The sequence below is a fragment of the Camellia sinensis genome, chromosome 5, assembly GCF_055761805.1.
Source record: "Camellia sinensis isolate YWXY chromosome 5, ASM5576180v1, whole genome shotgun sequence".
In the NCBI taxonomy this organism is placed as follows: Eukaryota; Viridiplantae; Streptophyta; class Magnoliopsida; order Ericales; family Theaceae; genus Camellia; species Camellia sinensis.
In genome coordinates, this window is record NC_138965.1 from 160,134,907 (window position 1) to 160,159,004 (window position 24,098).

General features: G+C 33.0%; 1 protein-coding gene across 1 annotated transcript; it reads left to right on the forward strand.

Annotated features, from left to right (window-relative positions):
* Nucleotides 1–18,793: 18,793 nt before the first annotated feature.
* On the forward strand, nt 18,794–21,058 carry LOC114301958 (ethylene-responsive transcription factor WIN1). The gene is made up of 2 exons (XM_028246919.2): nt 18,794–19,023; nt 20,048–21,058. The coding sequence occupies exons 1-2, from the start codon at nt 18,836–18,838 to the stop codon at nt 20,535–20,537; spliced, it is 678 nt and encodes a 225-aa protein (XP_028102720.2). The 5' UTR covers nt 18,794–18,835; the 3' UTR covers nt 20,538–21,058.
* The last annotated feature ends 3,040 nt before the right edge of the window (nt 21,059–24,098 follow it).

A 24,098-nucleotide genomic window follows, 5' to 3' on the forward strand; every position in this document is an offset into this window, starting at 1 on the left:
TGGTTTTCAATAGAAACAGATTAGTAGACATCTCAGCAATAGGTAAACATAGACAACTACTTTACTAATATATATATATGTGGCATAACTTTTTTTTTATTTCTAATCATATAATCATGATCCAAAATTTTTATATTTCAAAAAAATTATCATATTAGGCTAATAAAACACACATTAAGAACAAAAAAAAAAAAAAAAACATAAATTTTAAAAACAAAAATCTGTATCGTGTGTATATGTCTACTACTGCAAGTAGTTGCAAACAGTACTAATAGAGAAATTTTTATATGGTAATAGGATTTTACGTAACACTATTTTTTACTAATCATAAATATATATCTATTATTTTTTAAACACCAAATATAAATGTTGTGAGCCTTACAATCAAAATTAATAATAATAAGAAGTATCACATGTTATATAATCCTAACTAATAATAATAATAAGAAGTATCACATGTTATATAATCCTATCTGCATATAAAAATTACTCAGACTAATGGGCGAATGGCTTTGTGGATCATTAATTTTGTATCTGCAATCATTAAGATGACGGAGGGTGTGTGATATTATTTGTGTCCATAAATTAAAGTAGCGTTCGATAAAATGTTTTTTAAAAAAATCAAGGAATGTATCAAACAAAATAGGTTTTTTAGTATTAATTTTTATAAGTTTATTTTTAGAGAAAATATCATTCTAACCTCCAAAATCACTCAAAAATCAATTTAACTCATATTCTTTTAATAATATCAATTTTATGTCTAAATTATTTTAATTGCATCAATTTTATCCAACTGACAATTGTCGTCTATAATCAAATAGAAGTTGCCAATGTAGGCCCCAAATTTCATTTGAAATTTCATTTTAGTCTCAAACTATTATCAAAATATCAATTAGACCTGAATAAAATGAAGTTTGAGAGTTTAATTGATATTTTAGAAATAGTTTAAGGGATAATTTCAAACGAAATTTTAGTATCAATTTAGGCCTCGTTTGGGAACTCTCTCTTTTAGCCAAAAAGTCAAAAAGTTACTAAGCCAAAAAGCCAACAACCCATACCCAAAAGTCAAAGATTCTCTTTTCTCTCTACTTTTTGCACATCTTTTCGTAAAAAGTCAAAAAGTTATCCCAAACACACTAGTTTTTTTTAGCTCATATTTTAGTCTAATAGCCAAAAAGTTACTAAATTAGCCTTTTTTCTCTAGTAACTTCCGTTTGATTATAAATGGAAGATTACAGTAGGGGCAAAATTAATCAAAAATCAAATAATTTATGTATAAAATTGATATTATTAAAAGAATAGGAATTTAATTGATTTTTGAGTGATAATTTTAGAAACAAAATGATATTTCTTCTTATATTTTATTTAATTTAATTAATTTTTTTTTTTGGCTGACTCTCAAGGAAGTCTTGGTCATGTTCCATTGTCTCCTAGCCGGATTTACTCCTCCTGTAACTATTGTGGTCAAATTCTACATTTTAATGAATTTTTGGACTTTAACCAATCGACGGAATGGCACGGGCCAAGCCTTTCTAAAAAATTAAAATCACATCCCACTCATAAATCCAAATGTTACGGATCAAAATCAACCCGAACCGGGCTACACATTTTTTCATTACACTTATATTATTAAGTTCTATACTTTTTTCATTCACATATATTTTTGATATTTTCATTAGTTATTTTTCATGTTTACCTTTCAACAAAATTTATGTATTTTGATTTTTTTTAAATTTTTTTTGACCTTTTTACATCTCATACAATTAAAAAACAGTCAAGTAAATATAATACCTACAAGTAGAGGGGGAAAAAATGGAAAGAAAAAAATAATAAAAACTTTAAACATAAGAAGAAAAAAAAAAAAAAACTAAACATTAGACAAAAAAATAATCAAACTAAATATTAGACAAAAAAAAAATAATCAAACTAAATATTAGATTTATCTATGCAGCTCTAACAAGCCAGATTTAAGGGCGAGCTCATATTACAAACCTTTTTCCAAAGTCCTAAATCATCTTTTATGGATTAGGACGAACGAATTAGGTTGGGTAATATAGGTTGGGTAATGTCGAATTTTTTATCCATGGGCCATTTGAGGATCCCTAATCTCACTAAATGGGAATAAGAGGTGAGGGGAGCAACTTGGCCCTACTTCAAAAATATATGTTATTTGATTGCGAGAGGACGAGGCATAAAAAGTAAGGGACAATTAAGTGTCCTTTTCAGAATTGATTATTTTAGTTGATTTTTTAATTTTTTGTAAAAAAAAGTGTAAAAATTTAAAAAAGTGATATAATAATTTACAGTGAGTTTTTAATTTTTTGACAACTTTATAATGATTTTATAATGGATTGGGCTTCTTTCTAATTCTTAATTGGACTAGAGAGGTGCTATTGGGCATATTGGGCCCACTTTTGGAGTACGTTTCAATAATCCGAATAGTTCACATTTTAAGATTTATTGAGTACATTATCCTGCAAAAAACCAAGTCGATTGGATAATAGAAACTATGTGTTTGAATTAATTTTATATGAACTATTTATTTTTAAACTGTTCATTTTTTTTATACAAAACTGATCTAAACATGTTTCCGTTATCTAATCGACTTAATTTTTTATAGGGATGATATACTCATGAATCCTAAAATATGAACAATTCGAATTATCGAAACGAAATCCAAAAATAAGCCCAATAAACCTAATAATACTTTCCTTGTCCGTTTTGGGACCAGAGAAAAGCGCATTCATTTTATAATAATGTTGTTCCTCATTAGTGTTTAGGAGGTGGATTGACTTCTCCAAATATATTTGTGAAGAATTTTTTTAAAAAAAGTCATCAAATACAAAAAAAAAATTAGTATATCTTGTATTTTTTGTATTTATAGAAATATTTTTATTTTTTAAGTTTATTTAGATGGAATTTTTTATTTAAGATCCCTAGTAATATTTTTTAGAAGGATAAGGACAATATAATTTTTATATTAGTATAGGTCTTCCAAAATACATGGTGACAAAAATAACACCACTGCACTGCTTCAGGTAGCACCCATTATTTTATTTTTTTTAATTTGAAAATTTGAAATTTCTATAATTGTTGGTCTAGATCTCTATTTTTTATCAAATTTTTATTTTTAGAATTGTTTTATCAAGATCTGTAAAACAAGATCTATGATGAATATAAAATTCTAAAAAAAAAATTGATGAAATTTTACTAACCTAAGACAGGTTAGTGAAATTTCGATTAGTCAGTAAAATTTGGACATCTAAGTCAGTGAAATTTTGATGACCAAGTCAATAAGTCAATGAAATTTCGATTGATCAATGAAATTTCGATGATCAAGTTAGTGAAAGTCAGTAAAATTTCATTAATTTTTTGTTTCAAAATTTCATATTACTCATGAATATTATTTGAAAGATCTTGTCAATAAAATTTTAAAATATAAATTTTACAAAAAAATTGAGATATAAATCAAAAGTTATTAAATTTTAAACTTTTGAAATCACTTAAATAATGTAAAATGTCACAACAGAGAGAAACGTCGTTATGAGAGAAACAATAAGAAATTTAGAGTTTTTAAGATTATGACCATATATGTTAAAGCTTGTCCTTATTATTTTAAGATTTTAAATTTCACAGACTTTAACTAGCTAACAAATTGTTGGTGTTATTAAACTTACACAAACTTGTAAAGGGATGTCTCCCTAATTTCTCTTATGTGGATTAGGTAAATTTTAAAAACTAAAAAATATTTTTATTAAAGACGGAAAAAATTAAATATTTAAAATATTTTTCAAAGTATTTAGTATTAATATGGACTTTTTTGTTTTTTGTTTTTATGTTTTGTTAATGTAGGGTCACAAGCATATTGTCACAGGATACCTAAAACCAACTACATTTGACCCCCCACTACACCTAACCCCATGTCTTTTTCAGGACTTGAACTCTCAATGGTGGTGATGTAAGGTCTATAAGATCCTCAATTTTGGACTAATTAAGGAACAGTAATTATTATTATTATTTTTTGGGGAAGAAATATCAAACTTTTTGGATATGTTTATTATTTTTGAATGGATTGAATATTAAAAAAAATTATTTATAGGATTGTGGATGATAAATTATCCTATAGAAATAAATGGAATGAAGAATTATATATATGATATAATTATGGAGAATTAGTTATGCTACATATAAATGTTTGAATAGAAGGAATGGATTATTATATTTGTAGGATGAGATAAAAAAAATAAATATTTTTATTGTTGAATGAAAGATAGAAATAATCCTAAGGCTTAATTTCCTTAATACCACAATTTCTATTGTATTACTTAATTCTGGATTTTTCACATTTAATCTTCTATACCAATATTAGAAAGAATCATAGGAATTAGTAATCGTTTATATGATTTTCTATATTTATTTATTTTATTTTTTTTGGGGATGAAAACAATTTTTTCAAATTATTATTATTATTAAGAAAAATTAGTGAAACATTACTCTCCAACTTTGTGTAGTAGGAGAGATCCAAGATATTTTTTTTATTAGCTAAGGTTCCTTGACATTTTTACAGAGAAATTCGACTCAGGAAAATTTTTCCAGCTTAGAGAAATTTCACCTGACTTAGAGAAATTTCGGCCCTGACTCAGAGAAATTTTGAAATTTTTCTAAGTCGAATTTTCTCTGTAGAAATGTTGAAGAACCTTAACTATTATAAAAATATTATATATCTTTTATTTTATAAAATTTTAATAAGAGATGGGATTGGAGTAATAATAAGCTGAGTCCCACTATGACTTTTTTGATAGCTTCCTTATTGAGGGGTATTGCTACTCCACTGTCACTCCCACCCTCCAATAGGATTAAGTTTTCCTCATATTAGCTGGGATTGAAAAAACAATGAGAGGATTAGGGTGCGCTTTTTAAAACCTAAGTACAACTTGTTATTTGTAATAAAAAAAATATATATATATATATATATATTTGTTTTAGATTTTTGGGTGAAGCATCAATAAATTTCAAAATACGATCTTGTGAAATGTTTAGTCCTCTCTTTTCTCTTATGAACCTAAAAGTCTCATTAAAAATGAAATTACACAAAAAAATAGTTACTTACATATTTGGCTTTAATTTTTAAGGGATAAAAGTGGATTTTTCTAAATGTGAAATTACACATTTAGAGAATCCACACTATAGAGGTTCTGGGTTTTTCCTCTTTTTGGAACAAATCTCACGTTACGAATAAGAATGTAACATTTTAATACAACACTCCAACAACACAACATTCCAATATAATACTAAGAAATTCTTTGGTGTACTTTTTCCATACGTAACAACGCAACACTTCAATTTTTTTTTTCAAATGTAACACTTCAGTGTAACAAAAAAAAAAAATCTTTAGCATACTTTTCCCAAACGTCATATTCTAATCAATGTAATCTCAAAGATAACACTACAATATAACACATATAAAAACACTAAAAAATTACTTAGTGTACTTTTTTCAAACGTAACATTTACAGTTTGAAATTATGTATTTACCCCAAAACTTACTAAGGAATTTGCGTACTCCTTTTGTAATAGTTTGAACAATCCCACACTTTTTTGGAATGATTTGAAGAATCCCACATCTTTTTTTTTGGAGTGTTACATTGAAATATTACGTTTAGAAAAAGTACATTAAAGAATTTTTTTGTGTATTATATTGGAGTGTTACAATAAAGAGTTTTTTTGGAGTATTATATTGAAGTGTTACGTTTAGAAAAAAGTATAATAAGAAGTTTTTTTTGAAGTGTTACATTGGAATGTTACGTTTGAGTGTTACATTGAAGTGTTACGGATTGAAATTATACATTTGCTAAAACTTTACTAAGGATTTTTTTGTACTCCTTTTGAAATATTTAAAAAATTTTACATCCTTTTGAAATGTTTGAATAATCTCATATTTCAAGTTATTCCAAATAAAAAATATTCTCATATAAAAATTCATCTCATCAAATTTGATTCTCATAAATTGTGTACCTTACATTTCTAGCATAAAAGAAATAATAAAAAAAGGGAAGAAAACATAATAGAAATAAAGGTATAACCGTAAATTTAATTTTCAAATAATATATTAAATCTACATTTCCAAAATCAGTGAGACTAATTGGTTTATAAGAAAACTATTGAGATTAATCGGATCATCATTCCTCAATATTGGATTTATAGGTAAATTTTCCTAGATTTATTTATTTATTTTGTATAAAAATAAGGGTAAATTACACTAATAGTCTCTATAGTTTGGGACTTGTGTCATTTTGGTCCCTGACTTTTCAATTGTAACATATTTGGCCCTGAATTTTGAATTTTGTTTCAAATAAGGACAATTCAAGATAGGGATTTTTATTGATAAGTCCAATTTAGAAGTGTTTTAACCCAAGAAATCCATGAAGGAATTTTTTAACCCATTTAGTCCCATGTATGTATAGTTTTATTCCATAAAGTCCATTTTCTTAATTTACACTATTTTCTTAGACATTTATGCCCTTATATTTAATTTTGATACCCTTATAAATATTTTTTCAACGATTAGCAATTTAATGATGTAAATATTCATATTTTAAAATTCACATTTATAGAAATGTAAATGGGCCCGTAGGCGGCCCAAAACCCGCCAGCGAGCCAGGGCGGGCCCGGCCCGTTGACAATGTGAATATTCACATTGACATGTTAAAATTCACATTAATAGGAGTGTGAAATTGGCTCCCGTCCCGTGGCGGCGCGAAACCCACCCGCGGCCCGGAGCGGGCCCGGTCCGGCCCGTTGACGATGTGAATATGCACATTGACATGTTAACATTCACATTGATAAGAGTTTAAAATTGGGCCGCGGCCCATGGGTGGCCAAAAGCCCGCCTGCAGCCCGAGGCGAACCCGGCCCGGCCCGTTGACAATGTGAATATTCACATTGACATGTTAACATTCACATTGATAAGAGTGTAAAATTAGCCCGCGCCTCGTACCTGCCCGAAACCCGCCCACAGCCCGTTGGCGGGCCCGGCCCGGCCTGTTGACAATGTGAATGTTCACACTGACATATTAACATTCACATTGATAAGAGTATAAAACTAGACAGCAGTCCAGGGCGGGCCCGACTCGGCCCGGCCCGGCCCGTTGACAATGTGAATATTCACATTGACATGTTAACATTCACATTAATAGGAGTGTAAAATTGGCGCCCGTCCCGTGGCGGCGCGAAACCCGCCCGTGGCCCATGGGCGGCCCGGGGCGGGACCAGTCCGGCCCGTTAACAATGTGAATATTCACATTGACATGTTAACATTCACATTGATATGAGTATAAAATTGGCCCGCGGCCCATGGACGGCCAAAAGCCCGCCCGTTGCCCGGGGCGGGCCCAGCCCGGTCCGTTGACAATGTGAATATTCACATTGACATGTTAACATTCACATTGATAAGAGTGTAAAATTGGCCCGCAGCCCGTGGGCGGCTCGAAGCCCGACCGCAGCTCGAGGCGGGCTTGGCCCGACCCGTGACAATGTGAATATTCACATTAACATGTTAACATGCACATTGATAGGAGTGTAAAATTAGCCCGGGCCCCGTGGCTGTCCGAAACCCGTCCACAGCCCGTGGGCGGCCCGGGGGCGGGCCCGGCTCGGCCTGTTGACAATGTGAATCTTAACATTGACATATTAACATTCACATTGATAGGAGTGTAAAATTGGCCCGCAGCCCGTGGGCGGCCCGAAGCCCGATCGCAGCCCGAGGCAGGCTTGGCCCGACCTGTGACAATGTGAATATTCACATTGACATGTTAACATTAACATTGATAGGAGTGTAAAACTTGTCCGCTGCCCGAAGCTCGCCCGCGGCCCGGGGTAGGCCCGGACCCAAACCCGGGCCACCCTGGGCCGCCCATGGGACACGAGTCAATTTTACACTCTTATCAATGTGAATGTTAACATGTCAATGTGAATATTCACATTGTCAACAGGCCGGGCCGGGCCGGTCCCGCCTCGGGCTGCCTACGTGCCGTGGGCGTGTTTCGGGCAGCCACGGGGCACGGGCTAATGTTACACTTTTATCAATGTGAATGTTAACATGTCAATGTGAATATTCACGTTGTCAACGGGCCGGGCCCACGTCGGCCTGGGGCCGGGCTTCGGGCTGCCCACGGGTCACGGGCTAATTTTACACTCTTATCAATGTTAATGTTAATATGTCAATGTGAATATTCACATTGTCAACGAGCTGTGCCGGGCCCGCCCTGGGCAGCGGGCGGGCTTCGGGCCGCCCACGGGCCACGGGCCAATTTTACACTCCTATCAATGTGAATGTTAATACGTCAATGTGAATGTTCACATTGTCAACGGGCCGGACCGGGCTCGCCCCGGGCCGCCCATGGGATGCGAGTCAATTTTACATTCTTATCAATGTGAATGTTAATATGTCAATGTGAATATTCACATTGTCAACAGGCCGGGTCGGGCCCGCCCCGGGTCGCCCACGGGCCGTGAGCTAGTTTCGGGCAGCCACGAGGCGCGGGCTAATTTTATACTCTTATCAATGTGAATGTTAACATGTCAATGTGAATATTTGCATTATCAACGGATAAGGCCGGGCCCGCCCAGGGTAGCCCACGAGCCGCAGGCGGGTTTCGGGCCGGCCACAGGCTGCGGGCTAATTTTACACTCCTATCAATGTGAATGTTAACATGTCAACGTGAATATTCACATTGTAAACGGGTCGGGCCGGGCCGGGCCCGCCCCGACCCGGGCCCGGGCTTCCGGCTGCCCACGGGTCATGGGCCAATTTTACACTCTTGTCAATGTTAATGTTAATGTTAATATGTCAATGTAAATATTCATATTATGAGCGGGCCGGCCCGGGCCCGCCCTGGGCGACGGGCTAGTTTCAGGCCGCCCACGGGCCGCAGGCCAATTTTACACTCCTATCAATGTGAATGTTAACTTGTCAATGTGAATATTCATATTATCAACGGGCCGGGTCGGGCCTATTTTTTTGGCTTGTGGGCCGGCCCGGCCTAACTCGAATTTTTCCCGACACCCACGAGGATCGACATGAGCCGGGCCCCTACACATTGACGATATAAACATTTATATTGACGGTGTGAACATTCACATTAAGGGTATTTTGGTAATTATGTCACCCATAAGACTTATTGAAACATAAGAAAATAATGTGAACTAAATGGAACATAAGTAGATGAAAAGGGTATTTTGGTCTTCTTATCTCAAATTGGACCTAATGGAATAGTCAAAAAGAATATGGGTTGGAAGGAATAAAGCTCTTAGAAAATGGATTTATCAAAAAAGCTCCCTTAAAGATATCGTTAGATTTTTCAAGGGTAAAATAGTCAATTTGATAAAATATAAACTAATTTGACAAAAATAAATATCAAACAAATATTTTTGAATTTTTAAAAATTATTTCTACCCACTAAAAATAAAATTATGTAAAATTGATAAATCTTTTAAACATTTATTTTTTTCTACCAAATTAGTTTTTGTTATGTGTTTGGATAATGATCATGTAAAATTAATTTAAAAAAATTAATCATGTAATTTTTATTAATTTTACATACTTTTATCATTGGTGGATAAAAATAAGTTTTAAAAAATTAAAAATATTTTTTTGACATTTATTTTTTCAAATTAGTTTATATTTTATTAAATTGACGATTTTGCCCTTGAAATTAAACAATGTTATCTTCGATTATCCTTATTTGGAATAAGATTCAAAATTCAGGATCAAATGTATCACAATTGAAAAGTCCAGGATCAAAGTGACACAAGTCTCAAACTATAGGGACTATTTGTGTAATTCGCCCTAAAAATAATTTAACAATCCCATCACTAACCATCTCTCACACTATCATCAAAACAAACACACTTTTACTTAATCCCTTTACTAACAATCCTCATATTAACAATCTTTTCACTAACCATTCCTTTACTAACAATTCTATCCAACCTAATCTGCCAAACAAACGCGACCTAAAAGTTTTTTTGCCTCAATGATGAGAATTTTAACAATCATTTAATGCCAATACAAATTACAAATAAAAAGAATGGACATTTACTAATCAGTCATATTAATTAAATTTATTTATTTACAGGTCATGACTAATAAACTTATTTATAAACATAAGAGAGATTAATAAATTTATCAATAAGACTTAGCCCTCATTTGGGATGGGGGCTTCAAGCTAAAATAGTCACAAAAAGACAAAATAGATTAAAAAGTTAATAAGAGAAAATGTCACATCCAAACCATAATTATTTCATTTTTTCTCTCACATAAGTTTAAATTTAAAAAAAAAATCAAAAAACCCAACTCAAAAGAGGATTTTTGGCTCCAGACTAAAATAGTCAAAAAATTAAAAAAAATAAAAAGTCAATCCACTTCTCAAACGAAGCCTTAATAGGTAAATCCTAAAAATAGAGCCTATTGATAATTTACCATAAAAAAGGTCATTCTTTGATAAATTCTCTTTCTATGTGTTTTATTCCATTTAACCTATATTCTTTTTGAGTATTTCATTAAGTCCTGCTTAATGTAATATCACCAAATCATCTTTTCTAATTTTTTGCATATGTTTCTATTTTGAAACTAATAAATAACAATAGTCTCTCATTTTATGGAGAAAATTGCTCATTCATTAAAATAAAATCTTTCACTTATTTCATGGAGAAAATCTCTCCCTTATTCTAATGAGAAAATCTCTTCGCATTCCATGGAGAAAATCTCAAATTATGAAGTTTAAACCTTTTTATAATTTGAAAATTTTAAAAATAACGCAACAAAAAAAATCTAAATGAAAATCAAAATACAATGTGAATGTTCACAGTAAACAACAAACATACAGCTAACTTTTAAAAAAATAAAACACATTTGATTGTTCATAATAAACTACAAACATCCAACTAACCTTTGAAAAAGTAAAATTCATGTCAAAATACAATGTGAATGTTCACAATTCATAATTAACATATAACTAGCCTTAAAAAAAATAACTCATACCAATGTAAACATTTACACTGCAACGTGAAAATATAAAATAAAATTGAAAGTGAAAATCGACTATTTCAATTGTTTCATGATAACAAAAATAATTGTTCAATTAACAAGTATAGTAACAAGAACAAGCATACAATTAACTTTCGAAAAAATAAAACTTATACCAAAATACAATGTAAATATTCACAATTTACAATTAATATACAACTAGTTTTTTTTATAATAATAATAAAAAAAAAAAAAACTCATACCATAATGAACATTCACATTGCAACATAAAAACATAAAATAAAATTTAAAAAAAAGTTAAAATTGACTATTTCAATGATTTAATGGTAACAAAAATGATTGTTTAACCAATAGTTATATTAAAAAGCATAGCAAAATACAATTAACTTTCGAAAAAATTGCCAAAAAAAAAAAAAAAAAAAAAATACAATGTGAATGTTTACAGTTTACAGTTTACAATTCACATACTACTAATCTTAGAAAAACTAAATTTATACAAATGTGAACATTCACACTGCAACATGAAACAAAATTGAAAGAAAAAAAAAAGACTATTTCAATTATTTAATGATAACAAAAAATGATTGTTCAAATAACAAGTATAGTAACAAATAACCAATAATATGTATTCATTCACATCTTGCAAAATATATAATTATGTCCATATCTATATTTCAACACTTATTTTTCAAACTTTCAAACAATGTGAAATGTGAACATTCACACTGATTGACCAAAAAAAAAGAAAGAAATAATGGCAGTAATGAAATTAGAAATTAAAAAAAAAAACTCAATCACTCTAAAAATAAAAAAATATCACCCACATCCACATCCTTATCTTCATCATCATCTTTATTATTATCACTGTCATTAACAATCTATGCAATTTCATCATTTTACCAATCTAATTCAAACTAAACCCGTCTTTGAAAAATATGTTTGTAACAAAATTGACTGGACATAAATAGAGTTTCGACTTACAATAATGGAGAAATATAGAGTTTCGAGCATAGAACAACAATGGACAAACACAGAACTTCGAACACAAAGTGACAATGGAGGAGTACAAAGTTTTACCACAACAATGGAGAAATATAATATTATTTCACCACTACGTGTAAACTAGAGTTTCTAAACCCTACTAAATAGAGAGTTTTGAAACCCTAATACAATGAAATAATATCACAAATGTGAATGGAATTGATCAAAAAGAAAAACGTGAATAATGGTAACTACCAAATAGAGGTAGCAACAAAAAAGAAATGTATATATCATTTTTTTATATAATATATATCAACAATAGACATAAGGATATAATAGTCCAATAAACAATATAAATTAGGAAAAAAAGGACCTCATAAAATAAAAATATAAATATATGGACTAACTAGGTTATAATTTTCTTTGGTGAACTTATTGGATTAGAGCACCTCTAAATGCTCTAAATGAGATTTATCGATAAAAAATGCATAAATAAAAAGATGGAGAAGTAACTAACTATTAACAATGTAGTTGGTAAAAAGAGTTACAATTGAATTGATTGAATGAACCATACAACTACAAGTAAATAAATAAATGAGATATTGCAATGGGTAATATTAAAGATCTCAAAAATTTTATTAAAATTTTTACTAAAGGTCTCACATGGGTGCGGGACCCACACCATATGGGTCACACACGCCATATGAGATGTTTGGTAGAAATTTTAATAAAAATTTTGCGATCTCTACTATTTTTCTATTGCAATTGTCTGGTCTTTGAAACTACCCCTACGACTATAGCAATGAACCAACTCTTACCTCTTGAAAGCTACTTGTAGAAAGTCTATAAGATATAGGTCTGGATTTCTAAATTCTTCTCTTTCAATCGATTTTGTACTAAAGGGGTGTAAATTTGGCTTGGTCTGGCCCGATTCATATCGGGCCTCACAGGCTCTCGCCAAAATTCGGACCAACCAAGGCCACGGGCCAAAAAAATTAGGCACAGCGGGTATTCGAGCCTTGGGCGGGCCAAGCCTAGGTCTAGACTCAAGCTTGGATGAGCCTGAACAATTTTTTTTTTTTTTTTGTATTTATTTTTTCTACAAAAATTTTATTATTTTTCACTAAAAAAATACTAGACCTTGGACGAGCCGAGCCTTAAGTGGGCTGAAGGGCCGGGTTAAGCTCGGGCCCAAGGTCTCAGGTTAGATTTGGGCCTGAGCCTAACCTAAATGGGTCGAGTCCACTCCAGGCCGCGAGCAAATTTTGGACCGCCACGAACCATAGGTCATTTTTACACTCCTAATAAGTACAACTCTTTTTAATTGCTTGACACATGTCTTTCTTTTATCCGATAGGACTAACAAATAAGCTGATAATAACAGGTCTAATTTCGCAATAAAAGAACTTTTTGTTGTCTTTTTTATTTTAAAATTACAGTGTTTTAATGGATGTTAAATGTTTTAAATTATCTTCTAGCCCTATAATTGCCCTTGTGACTATTCTAATTATTGACTTATCGACTTAGTAATGAATTAAACATATTTAAATACACAAAATTCATGTAAATTATCAAAATCTATTTGTCTATATTTTCCTCTGGGTCTCAATTGTTACCTATCATCTAATTATTGGTTAGTTGATAACAAAAAATTTTTGCTGAATCAATCATCTTAGTTTTTATTTAAGTCATTTACCAGGAAATGGATTATTTCTAGTCCATTAATTGGACTGGACAATACTATTTAGGCTCATGGGCTCATCACAGTTCTTGTTTCAATCATTTGAATTGTTCATATTTTATATCATTTTATGTACATCATTTATAAAAAAAAATTAGATCGATTCATATCCATAATTATATTATTTTTCACATTTATTTCCAAAACAATGTACAACCTATTTTCAAAATCATTTTTGTCCTTCAAATTTTTTTTAAAACTAATGTGTTAAAATTATGTAGCTATGAAGATCACATCAATCTTATTTTTTGTGTAAATGATCTACACAAAGTGATCTAAAAAATGAACGGCTCAGATGAACAAAACAGGCCTTGTTTTGGCCCTACAATCTCAAATAGTATTGTCCAGTTCGCTTAATGGACCGGAGACAACTCATTTCCCATTACCAAAAGAGAATATAGATAATGAGAAAATTACAATTCAGTGAAAGTTTGGAAAAAAAAAAAAAATAATGATATACTTTATCAATTTTAATAATTAAAGTCATAAACTTTTCCATTAATTTGTAAATATTTTGAGAAGACATTATTGATTTGCAATTTTCCTATGAATAATTCTATTCATAATAACAATCTTGCTAAAAATACACATGGTTAAATGTAATTGATTATTAAAGAAATAATAATATTTAAATCGTCAATATATTTGAACATGATTACTTTTAATAAGATTGTTAGGTAGCATTGCTCTTTCCCTGTAGACAAATCTAGTAATTAAACAAATTTGGAGGCTGGTCAACTCTCAATGTTTGCTTAATTAAAGAAAGATTATTATGACATGCTTCGTCTGCTGTCCCTTTCCTGTTTTCCTTTTTTTGTGCTAGGCACTAGACCTTTCCTTTTGATATATTAAGAAGGGTAAATTACATTTTGGGCCCTTACATTTTGAATTAAATCTCATTTTAATTCCTATATATGATATCGTAATAGCCAACCCCTTACACATCTGGTCAAATATCACTTTGGTCTCTGCATGTGAAATCGTGACAGCTAACCCCCTGCACTTATGAAATCGTAACACTCAACTCTCTACACTTTTGATCAAGTGTCAATATCCTATTATGGGAACATATTTTTTGGCCGAGGTTGTTAGCCTAGGGTCCACATGGATGGACCAAGTTACCGAGATATGATGTGATCATATCTAAACTCGAGATAATCAAATAGAGGATAAGAGTCCTACATGACGTCAAGCTATCTATTTGGATAGAAATGAGACTCTTGAAGAAGTTCATCTTAATCTAAATAGTATGAGTTGTGATAGATGTTATCCTTGTAAAGGATAGAGTCTTATCAAGTATGACTTCTAGGGGAAGTTGGACACTGATTATTATAAAAGTAAGGCACCCTCGTGGGTTTAATGTATGTTTTTATTTGTGATGCTCTTACTTATGCATTGAGTACTTGTTTAATACCTTTGAGAGATAAGTTGATTGACTTGATCGTTGGAGTACACCCGGGTGGACGAACTACCGCGATATTCTCGTCTTCTTGTTACAGGTTGTTGAGCTTAATCTATTCTGCCGGTGCTCTCCAGCTAAGTTCCCTGTTTGGTTGTATGGTTAAAAATCAACACCCACAATTTGGCACCGTCTGTGGGAACTCAGGCCCGACGTTGAGATTTCTAGGGCCCAAAGCCAATAATCAACTAATAAATTTTTGGGGCCCTTCACATTTTTTTTTTTATTGAATGAAAAAAAAAAAATTGAACGTAAAGGATAAAAGATTTGTGTCAAAATCACAAAAAATATTTATTACATTACAATAACTAATAAGTATCGCTTGATCCTCACTCTTTTGTATTTTTAGAAGCAAATAAATCAATCATACTTGCATAATCTAATTTTTTTGCAAAATCATTTTCAATAAATAATAATGCTAATTATTTTAAATGGACCTTTCATTTTTTTAATAGATTAATTTATTTTAAGTTAATTTGGGCCTTCCTTATTTTTTTTGGGACTTAAAATATACTTAATATATTAGACTAAACTATAATAAGAGTGATCCCTTTTTTGGGTTTATTTGGATAAAAATGCTAATTTTTTTGAATGGCCTTTCAATTTTTTAATGGGTTAATTTATTTTAGGTTACTTTGGATATTTTTTAATTTTTTTAGACTTAAAACCTACCTAATATATTATACTAAATTATAATAGGAGAGGGCCCTTTTTTTGAGTCTATTTTGAGGGGCCCTAGGCCATGGCCTTGTGGCCTATGCCCCAGGGCCGGCCCTACTTAGTAAGAATAGATGGCCAACATCTGGCAATGAGGACGAGAAGGATCATCTTGATTCTTGGTTCTTGGTTTTCGACAAGTGGACATTTAAGTCCTTGTTTCATGAAGCCGACGAGTCATGATCTAGGTCGGAAGAGTATCTCTAGCATATTGTTTAGTTGACGTGTTGGAAAATTAGACGATATATCTTCCATCGTCTCAGGTTGTTGAGATAATAGAACCTAGGGTTAGTTATGGGGACATATTTTTTAGGTTGTCCACGTGGCCGAGGTTGTTAGCCTAGAGTCCTCATGGATGGACCAAGTTGCCGAGATATGATGTGATCATATCTGAACTCGAGATATTCGAATAGATGATAAGAGTTATAGATAACATCAAGCTACCTATTTAGATATAGATGAGACTCTTGAAAAAATTCATCTTAATCTAAATAGTGTGAGTTGTGGTAGATGTTATCCTTCTAAAGGATAGAGTCTCATAAATTATGACTTCTAGGGGAAGTTGGACATTAATCATTATAAAAGTAAGGCACCTTTGTGGGTTTAAAATATGTTTTTATTTGTGATGCTCTTACTTATGCATTGAGTACTTGTTGAATATCTTTAAGAGATAAGTTGACTGACTTGATCGCCGGAGTACTCTCGAGTAGATGAATCAACGCGATATTCTCGTCTTTTTGATACAAGTTATTGGGTTTAATCTACTCTGCCGGTACTTTCCAGCTGAGTTTCCCGTTTGGTTGTGTAGTCAAAAATCAACACCTACACCCAATTTGTTACTCTATCATATAAGTTTTTAATAAAAATCAGTAATGTGACATGCAAACAACTACAAAATGAGGGCAAAAGAGGAAAGTCACCCAAATTTTTCGTCTATACATATTTCGTCCTAAAATTTACATCAAATTTTGTATTCAATTAAAACAAAATGCAAATTGTGGACGATTAAAGAGATGAACTAGGGTTTTGTAAAAATTAGAATCATGAAATTTTATTTTTTTACAGTAATATAGCATTCTGTTTATTCCTCTTCATTTCTCTTTGATTTTTTTGCTGCCTTTTTTTTATTATTATTTTAAAAGCTCTATTTTCTTGTCTCTTCGTCTCAATTTTCAACATATGAACATATATATATATATATATAACTCTCACATACTTATAACATGGGACAAAGTGTATATTGGTGAGAAGTGAGGATGATTTTCCTCTCTTGTCCTTACGTATATAATCACATGTTTGTCATATGACTAGATTCTATTAAAGGCTTGAACACTAAAGTAACAGAAGGGGCAAATTGACACTAGATCAGAAGTGCAGGAGGTTATATGTCACAATTTTGTGTATAGGAACCAAAGTGTAGGGGGTTAACTACCACAATTTCATGTGTAAGGACTAAAGTGAAATTTATTGCAAAGTGTAGGGATGCAAAGTGTAATTGACCCTATTAAGAACATCTTCTTTCATTAGGAAAAGGTAATTTTTCTATATCATCTCCTATGACATAATTATAAGGGTAAATTATCAATGGGTCATAATAATTAGATTTAATTCTCATCAAGTCCTATTGAAAGTAAATCTTAGTAAAATCACTGCTAAAACTAATTTTTTATAACCAATTTTTGCATGTCATTAAAAATTAACAATTAGTGACTTTTTTTGTCACGGTTTTTATAAATTGTCGCTAAAACTTACAACTAATGACGTTTTTCTGTGACACTGTCCGTGAAAATTGAAAATCAGTGATGCTTTTTTTAAATTGTGGCTAAAACATATAATTAGTGACATTATTTGTAGAAACATTTTCAAACAGTCGCTGAAAATTAACAATTAGTAACTTTTTTAATAGTATTTGATGAAAAATGATATTAATTTTCATAAAATCTATTGAACAATAAGTCCACCTAATTACAAGGAGAAATTAGGTGGACTTATTATTCAATATGTCCTGTAAAAATTAATGTCGTTTTTCATCAAACACTATTGAAAAATATCACTGATTGTTAATTTTCAACGACAATTGACTTGATAGAAATTAAATTCAATTATTAGAACCTATTGATAATTTAACGTAATTATAATCATTAGTAATGTAATTTATATAAAACCTATTATTCCTTCAATGGTTATGATTATACCGTATAAAATGATATACCTACAGGGAGGGTTGCATGTTTACATCCTAAATTGGGCTTGTGGAGCTCACTATAGATCTTCATGAAAATTTTCCTTAAACTACACATATAATAAAACACTATATACTAGTTAAATGATGAAAAATTTTCATCAAACATTTTATGATAATTTTTTCATAATTCCTAACATAACTCCCATAAAAAAGATCATGTTAATCAAATATCAATAGTTACTTGATGAAATCATATTTGAGTTAATAATTTATTTTTAAAATTATAGTTACTATTGACACAAATTTAATTTAATCAAGTGATTATCAATATTCAATCAATATGATTTTTGATAAAAATAAAATATTCGACGAGATTAAAATGTTAAACAATTCAAATTATCAATATAAAGTTCGTGATGAGCTTACGAAACCCAACAAAACGTTTTAATCCAATTTCAACCTAGAGAAAAGCCTAAGCCACTGCAAATAGGTTATGCCTTCCAAGGTCAAGTAAAGTTATAGTTTCCACATTCACATTGACTAAGGTTTAAACACTGCATATACGAGCCAAGTACATTAATTTATTGAGAAAGCTGTATCATAGGAAGTTGTAGGTGAAGTTGTTTAATACTCTATGCTGTACAAATTTTAGTTCACCGACAGTTTGTTTATTTATCTCTCTCTCTCTCTAAAAACCCGCCAATTATGGGGTTGCTTCATCATCTGACTTCTCTATCATCTTCTATAGGCTGCTCGTATCTTCATTCTCACTCTTCTCAACCATTCTCTCTCTCTCTCTCTCTCTGTGCAAACATGGTGCAATCAAAGAAGTTCAGAGGTGTCAGGCAGCGTCACTGGGGTTCTTGGGTATCAGAGATTCGCCACCCGTTATTGTAAGTAAGCGCACCAAACTCTATGAGTTTTTGGAAAGAAAATAAAAAGTCAATTTTTAATTTTTTATTTATTTTGAATTATATTACGTTTCATATTTTTTACTTATGAAAAGATAAGATAAATTAAAAAAGTTAAAAAAATTAACTTCTTGCTAATTTTCCAAAACACTCCTATATAACTACAAATGATAAACAAAAAATAAATAAATTAATAAAATAACCATAGCTACGCTACCATGACAAGACATCCTTCACAGGCAATCTATCTCTCTCTCTCTCAACATTTTATGCAACAGTAATGTTGTGTTTGGTTGAGAGATTTGGAGAGGGATTTAGAAAGGAAAATAGAAAAGGTAAGTAAAATGTGAATAAATCATGCATATATTTCACATAAGTTCACAAACTTTTTCTTTTTTCCTTTCCAAATCCTTCCCCAAATCCTCTAACCAAACACAGCATAAGGAAATTAGTGTAGTTTCATCTATTGGTTTTTGAAACTCATAAAAAATTAATTATAGAATTAGATATAATTTTTTATTTTTTATTTTTTATATAGGTGTGGACCTAACTCATTTGAGATTGTATCCAATTCTATGATCAATTTTTATATTATGTTAACTTTTTATTGACTTTAATCATTAGATGAAATGTATATAATTTTAGCCTCTCAATATACATTTTGTATAATGGTGGAAATAAAAATCCAATGTCTATCCATTCATAGTTTATTTATTTTTCCATTCGTGGATGACTCTTTTTTGAGGCCAACAATTTAAAAAATCCACAACTGTATTATTTATTTTCTGTTATGCATTGTTCAATACCCTCCATATTGTTATATTACAACTAATATCGATTCATTTTTTGATATTATTATTTAAAATATTAAAAACAAAACCATGATAGAAAGTTGATACACACATGATGTAGCATTTGGATTAAAAGAAAAAAAAAAAAAGAATAAGGTTGTAATAGATTATGTTTTTTTGGGGGGGATTAATGTTTATGTTGGTGTGTCACACAGAAAGAGGAGGGTATGGCTAGGTACATTTGACACAGCAGAAGAGGCAGCTAAAGCCTATGATCAAGCTTCCATTTTAATGAATGGAAGGAATGCAAAAACCAACTTCCCAATAGCCCAAAATTCAGAAGGAGATTTAATTGATACTACTACTATATCATTCACCGGTTTATCAGAAACCCTACGCGAGAAGCTTCAAAAGAGTAGCAAAGCACCATCCCCATCTCTCACATGTTTGAGGCTTGACACTGAGAACTCCCACATAGGAGTGTGGCAAAAACATGCCGGGGCATGCTCGGATTCGAATTGGGTTATGCGAGTTGAGCTTGATACGAAGAAGAAAGGGAAGACTGTTGAGGGAGGTGCACTGGCATTGCCTACATTGAACTCTTCCCCAACATTGGGAGGGCCAAAATTGAAAGAAGAGATGGATGAGGAAGAGAGGATTGGACTTGAAATGATACAGGAACTTCTTCAAATGCCTTGCATTTAGGTAGCATTTCCCAAATTCTATCCTAATTGTATCTAGATTAATTTGTTTAGGTTGATTGAAATTTGTGTTTTATTTTTCTGGTATATTGGAGGGCATACACTGATATAACGAGTTTTGTCTAGGACAAAACTTGAACCTTCGAGCCTATTGTGTTTGATTGGAAGATTTGATAAAGGATTTGAAAAGGAAAATTGAAAAGAAAACTGAAATGTGAATAAAATATATCAATATATTATCTAGTTTCACACATCTTTTTCATTTCCTTTTTCAAATCTCTTCTTAAATGTCCCAATCAAACACAACGTAAATGATAAAGACGAGAATTCTGATCAACTGAATTAGTCTCAGTTGGTTAGAATTGGGTTCTTTTGATTCATATGATTTTAAAGAAAAAAAAGAGGGAATTAGGTTGGGAAATTTTATAGAATATAGGGGATCAAATGTTGTTGATGTAATAACGGCACATTAATGGACATGTGCTAAGTAATATTCTACTCATTCTATGTTTTTTTTTTTTTTTTTTCATTTGATGTTAAGAAATTATTATTCATACAGACCTTGTAACAAGATTTAGTGGTGGTAGTATTTATGTAATTAAATATTATTAGCCGTTTGGTAACACTTACGTTTTTAATTTTTTGTTTATATTTACAAAAATTTTAAAAACTCAAATAAAAACTTGTTTGGTAAAATTTTTGATTTATAAATTAGTGGTCTCAGTTTATAAATTTGGCCAAAAAATGAAAACACAAAAAATGTATTTTCGTTTTGAGTTTTGAGTTTTTTTTTTTTTTTTTTCCACCCAACACTAGCCACTACCCGCCACCATTTTCCACCACCGTCTTCCGCCACCACCACCCACCCCCCCACCACTTGCCACCACCACCCACCTCTCGCCACCACCACCACCACCGCTACCCGCCACCCACCTGCCATCCACCCGTTACAACCCACTACGCGCTACTACCACCCGCCACCTACTTGCCACCACCACTCGCCACCCACCTGCCACCACCATCCACCACCTGCCACCACCAGCCACCCACCACCACCAACCACTTGCCACCCACTCGCCGCCACCACCACCCACCACCACCACTACCACCACCACCCACCTGCCACCATTACCCACCACTTACCTACCACCACCACCCACCACCCACTCGTTACCACTTACCACCCGCCACCGTCACCCACTCACTCACTTACCACCACCACCACCACCACCACCGGCCACCTACTTGCCACCACCTACCACCACGCGCCATCCGCCACCTACCTGCCGCCACCACCTACCACCCGCCATCAACACTACCACCACTCACCCACTCGCTACCACCTACCACCCGCCACCGTTACCCACTCACCCACCACCACCACCACCCACCACCTACCTCCCACCACCCGCCATCCACCACCCACCTGCCGCCACCACCCACCATCCGCCACCAACACTACCACCACCCACTTGCTACCACCCACCACCCGCGCACCGTCACCCACCCACCCACCATCACCACCCACCCGCCATCCGCCACCCACCTGCCACCTCCACCCACCACCGCCACCCACTCGCTACTACCCACCACCCGTCACCGTCACCCACCCACCCACCACCCGCCATCCGCCACCCACCTGCAGCCACCACCTACCACCCGCTACCAACACTACCACCACTCACCCACTCGCTACCACCTACCACCAACCACCGTCACCCACTCACCCACCACCACCACCACCACCCACCACCTACCTCCCACCACCCGCCATCCGCCACCCACCTGCCGCCACCACCCACCACCCGCCACCAACACTACCACCACCCATTTGCTACTATCCACCACCCGCCACCGTCACCCACCCACCCACCCGCCACCACCCGCCATGTGCCACCCACCTGCCACCGCCACCCACCACCGCCACTCACTCGCTACTACCCACCACCCGCCACCGTCACCCACCCACCTACCACCACCACCCGCCACCACCCACCATCACCCGCCATCCGCCACCCACCTGCCACCACCACCCGCCACCACTGCCCACAACCCGCCACCACCACTACCACCGCCCACTCGCTACCACCCACCACCGTCACCCACCCACCCACCACCACCACCACCCATACGCCACCACCCACCCACCACCCACCGTCAGCACTTTCCATCGCCGTCTTCCGCCGCCACTTGCCATTTTTCACTCTTTTTTATATTTTTAAATTTTTTTAAACATTTTGTCAATTACCAAACGCGTTTGTAGTTTATGTTTTTCTAAAAATAAATAAAAACTAGTTTATAAAATTTTTATAAATATAAACTGAAAACGTAAACGTTACCAAACACACCCTAAATAACACTATATTTTAAAATAATAAGTTTCGATATAATAACATTATGAGCAGTGATTGGTATTACTAATTTTGGAGTACTAACAGCTCTAATAAGCTGAAAAATAATTATAAAAAAAAAGAAAAGAAAGATACAAAGTCAAAACATCCCATCATGTGGGATCCACACCAATATTAGAGCTATTAGAGCTCTTGGATTAATGGTATAGAACATTTTCCTAACATTATTTTATATATCAGTCTTGATAGAGAACTCTAATAGAGCTGTTCTAAAAGTAGCTTTTGTGAGCTGACACTACATCAAAATATATATATATATATATATAAAGAGGAAAAAGACAATTTAATACTCTTTTAGATCTCTTTTTTTAGAGGTTTCAATCATTTTTCTTTATATATAAATTCTATAATAACTTTATTTATTATATATATATATATATATATCTTTTGTATCACTACTCTTTATTTGAACACAAGTTATTTAAATGTTGATATGATGAACAACTATGCTACAAATATAAATAATTTTTACAAAATGAGACATCAATATGAAATAAATGTATGAAACTCATATGAGTGGTTTCACATGTATGATTTACCTATTATTTCACATCTTGATACACTTGTAGATAAATCTTTTAGGCATTTAGATTTGCTTTATGATTGAGTGAATAAAATTGTGTTAAACAATATGTATGTGCATATATATATAAATATATATATTTCTTCTCGTTTTTGTTATTTTCATTTTCAATTCTAGATGGAGACCTGTATTACTCTTTTGCCTGAAAATTAGGTTATCAAAGATATTCACTTCTAGAAACTTTTTTTTGTACTATGTTGTAAAGGATATATATTTTTTTTTTATCGGCAAAAGAAGAAAAGTTTTATTGATAAAAAAACATATAAACATGCAGCGATTACATTAATAAAGGCAAGAAAATGCAAAAGGTATCACAATATAACTAATACGATCCCAACTAAGTTAGTACCAAAGAGCATACCCAATTATTTGCTAGCAAACACATTAAAGTTGGAAAGAAATACTACAACATTTTCTTAGTTTAGTGACATTTGAAAGTGCCACAAAACTATTCTTTTAATGATATTTTTTGGTCTTGTGGCATTTTGAACAAGTGCCACTTCTATCGGTGCCACGGTAGATACGAGTGCCACGGTAGATACTTGCAAGTGCCACTGCATCATCATGGCTG

Excerpts from the sequence above, each read along its gene's own strand:
- LOC114301958 (XM_028246919.2), top strand. The coding sequence starts at position 18,836 with ATGGGGTTGCTTCATCATCTGACTTCTCTATCATCTTCTATAGGCTGC. Across the intron at positions 19,024-20,047 it reads GAGATTCGCCACCCGTTATT|AAAGAGGAGGGTATGGCTAG; the intron begins GTAAGTAAGCGC and ends TGTGTCACACAG.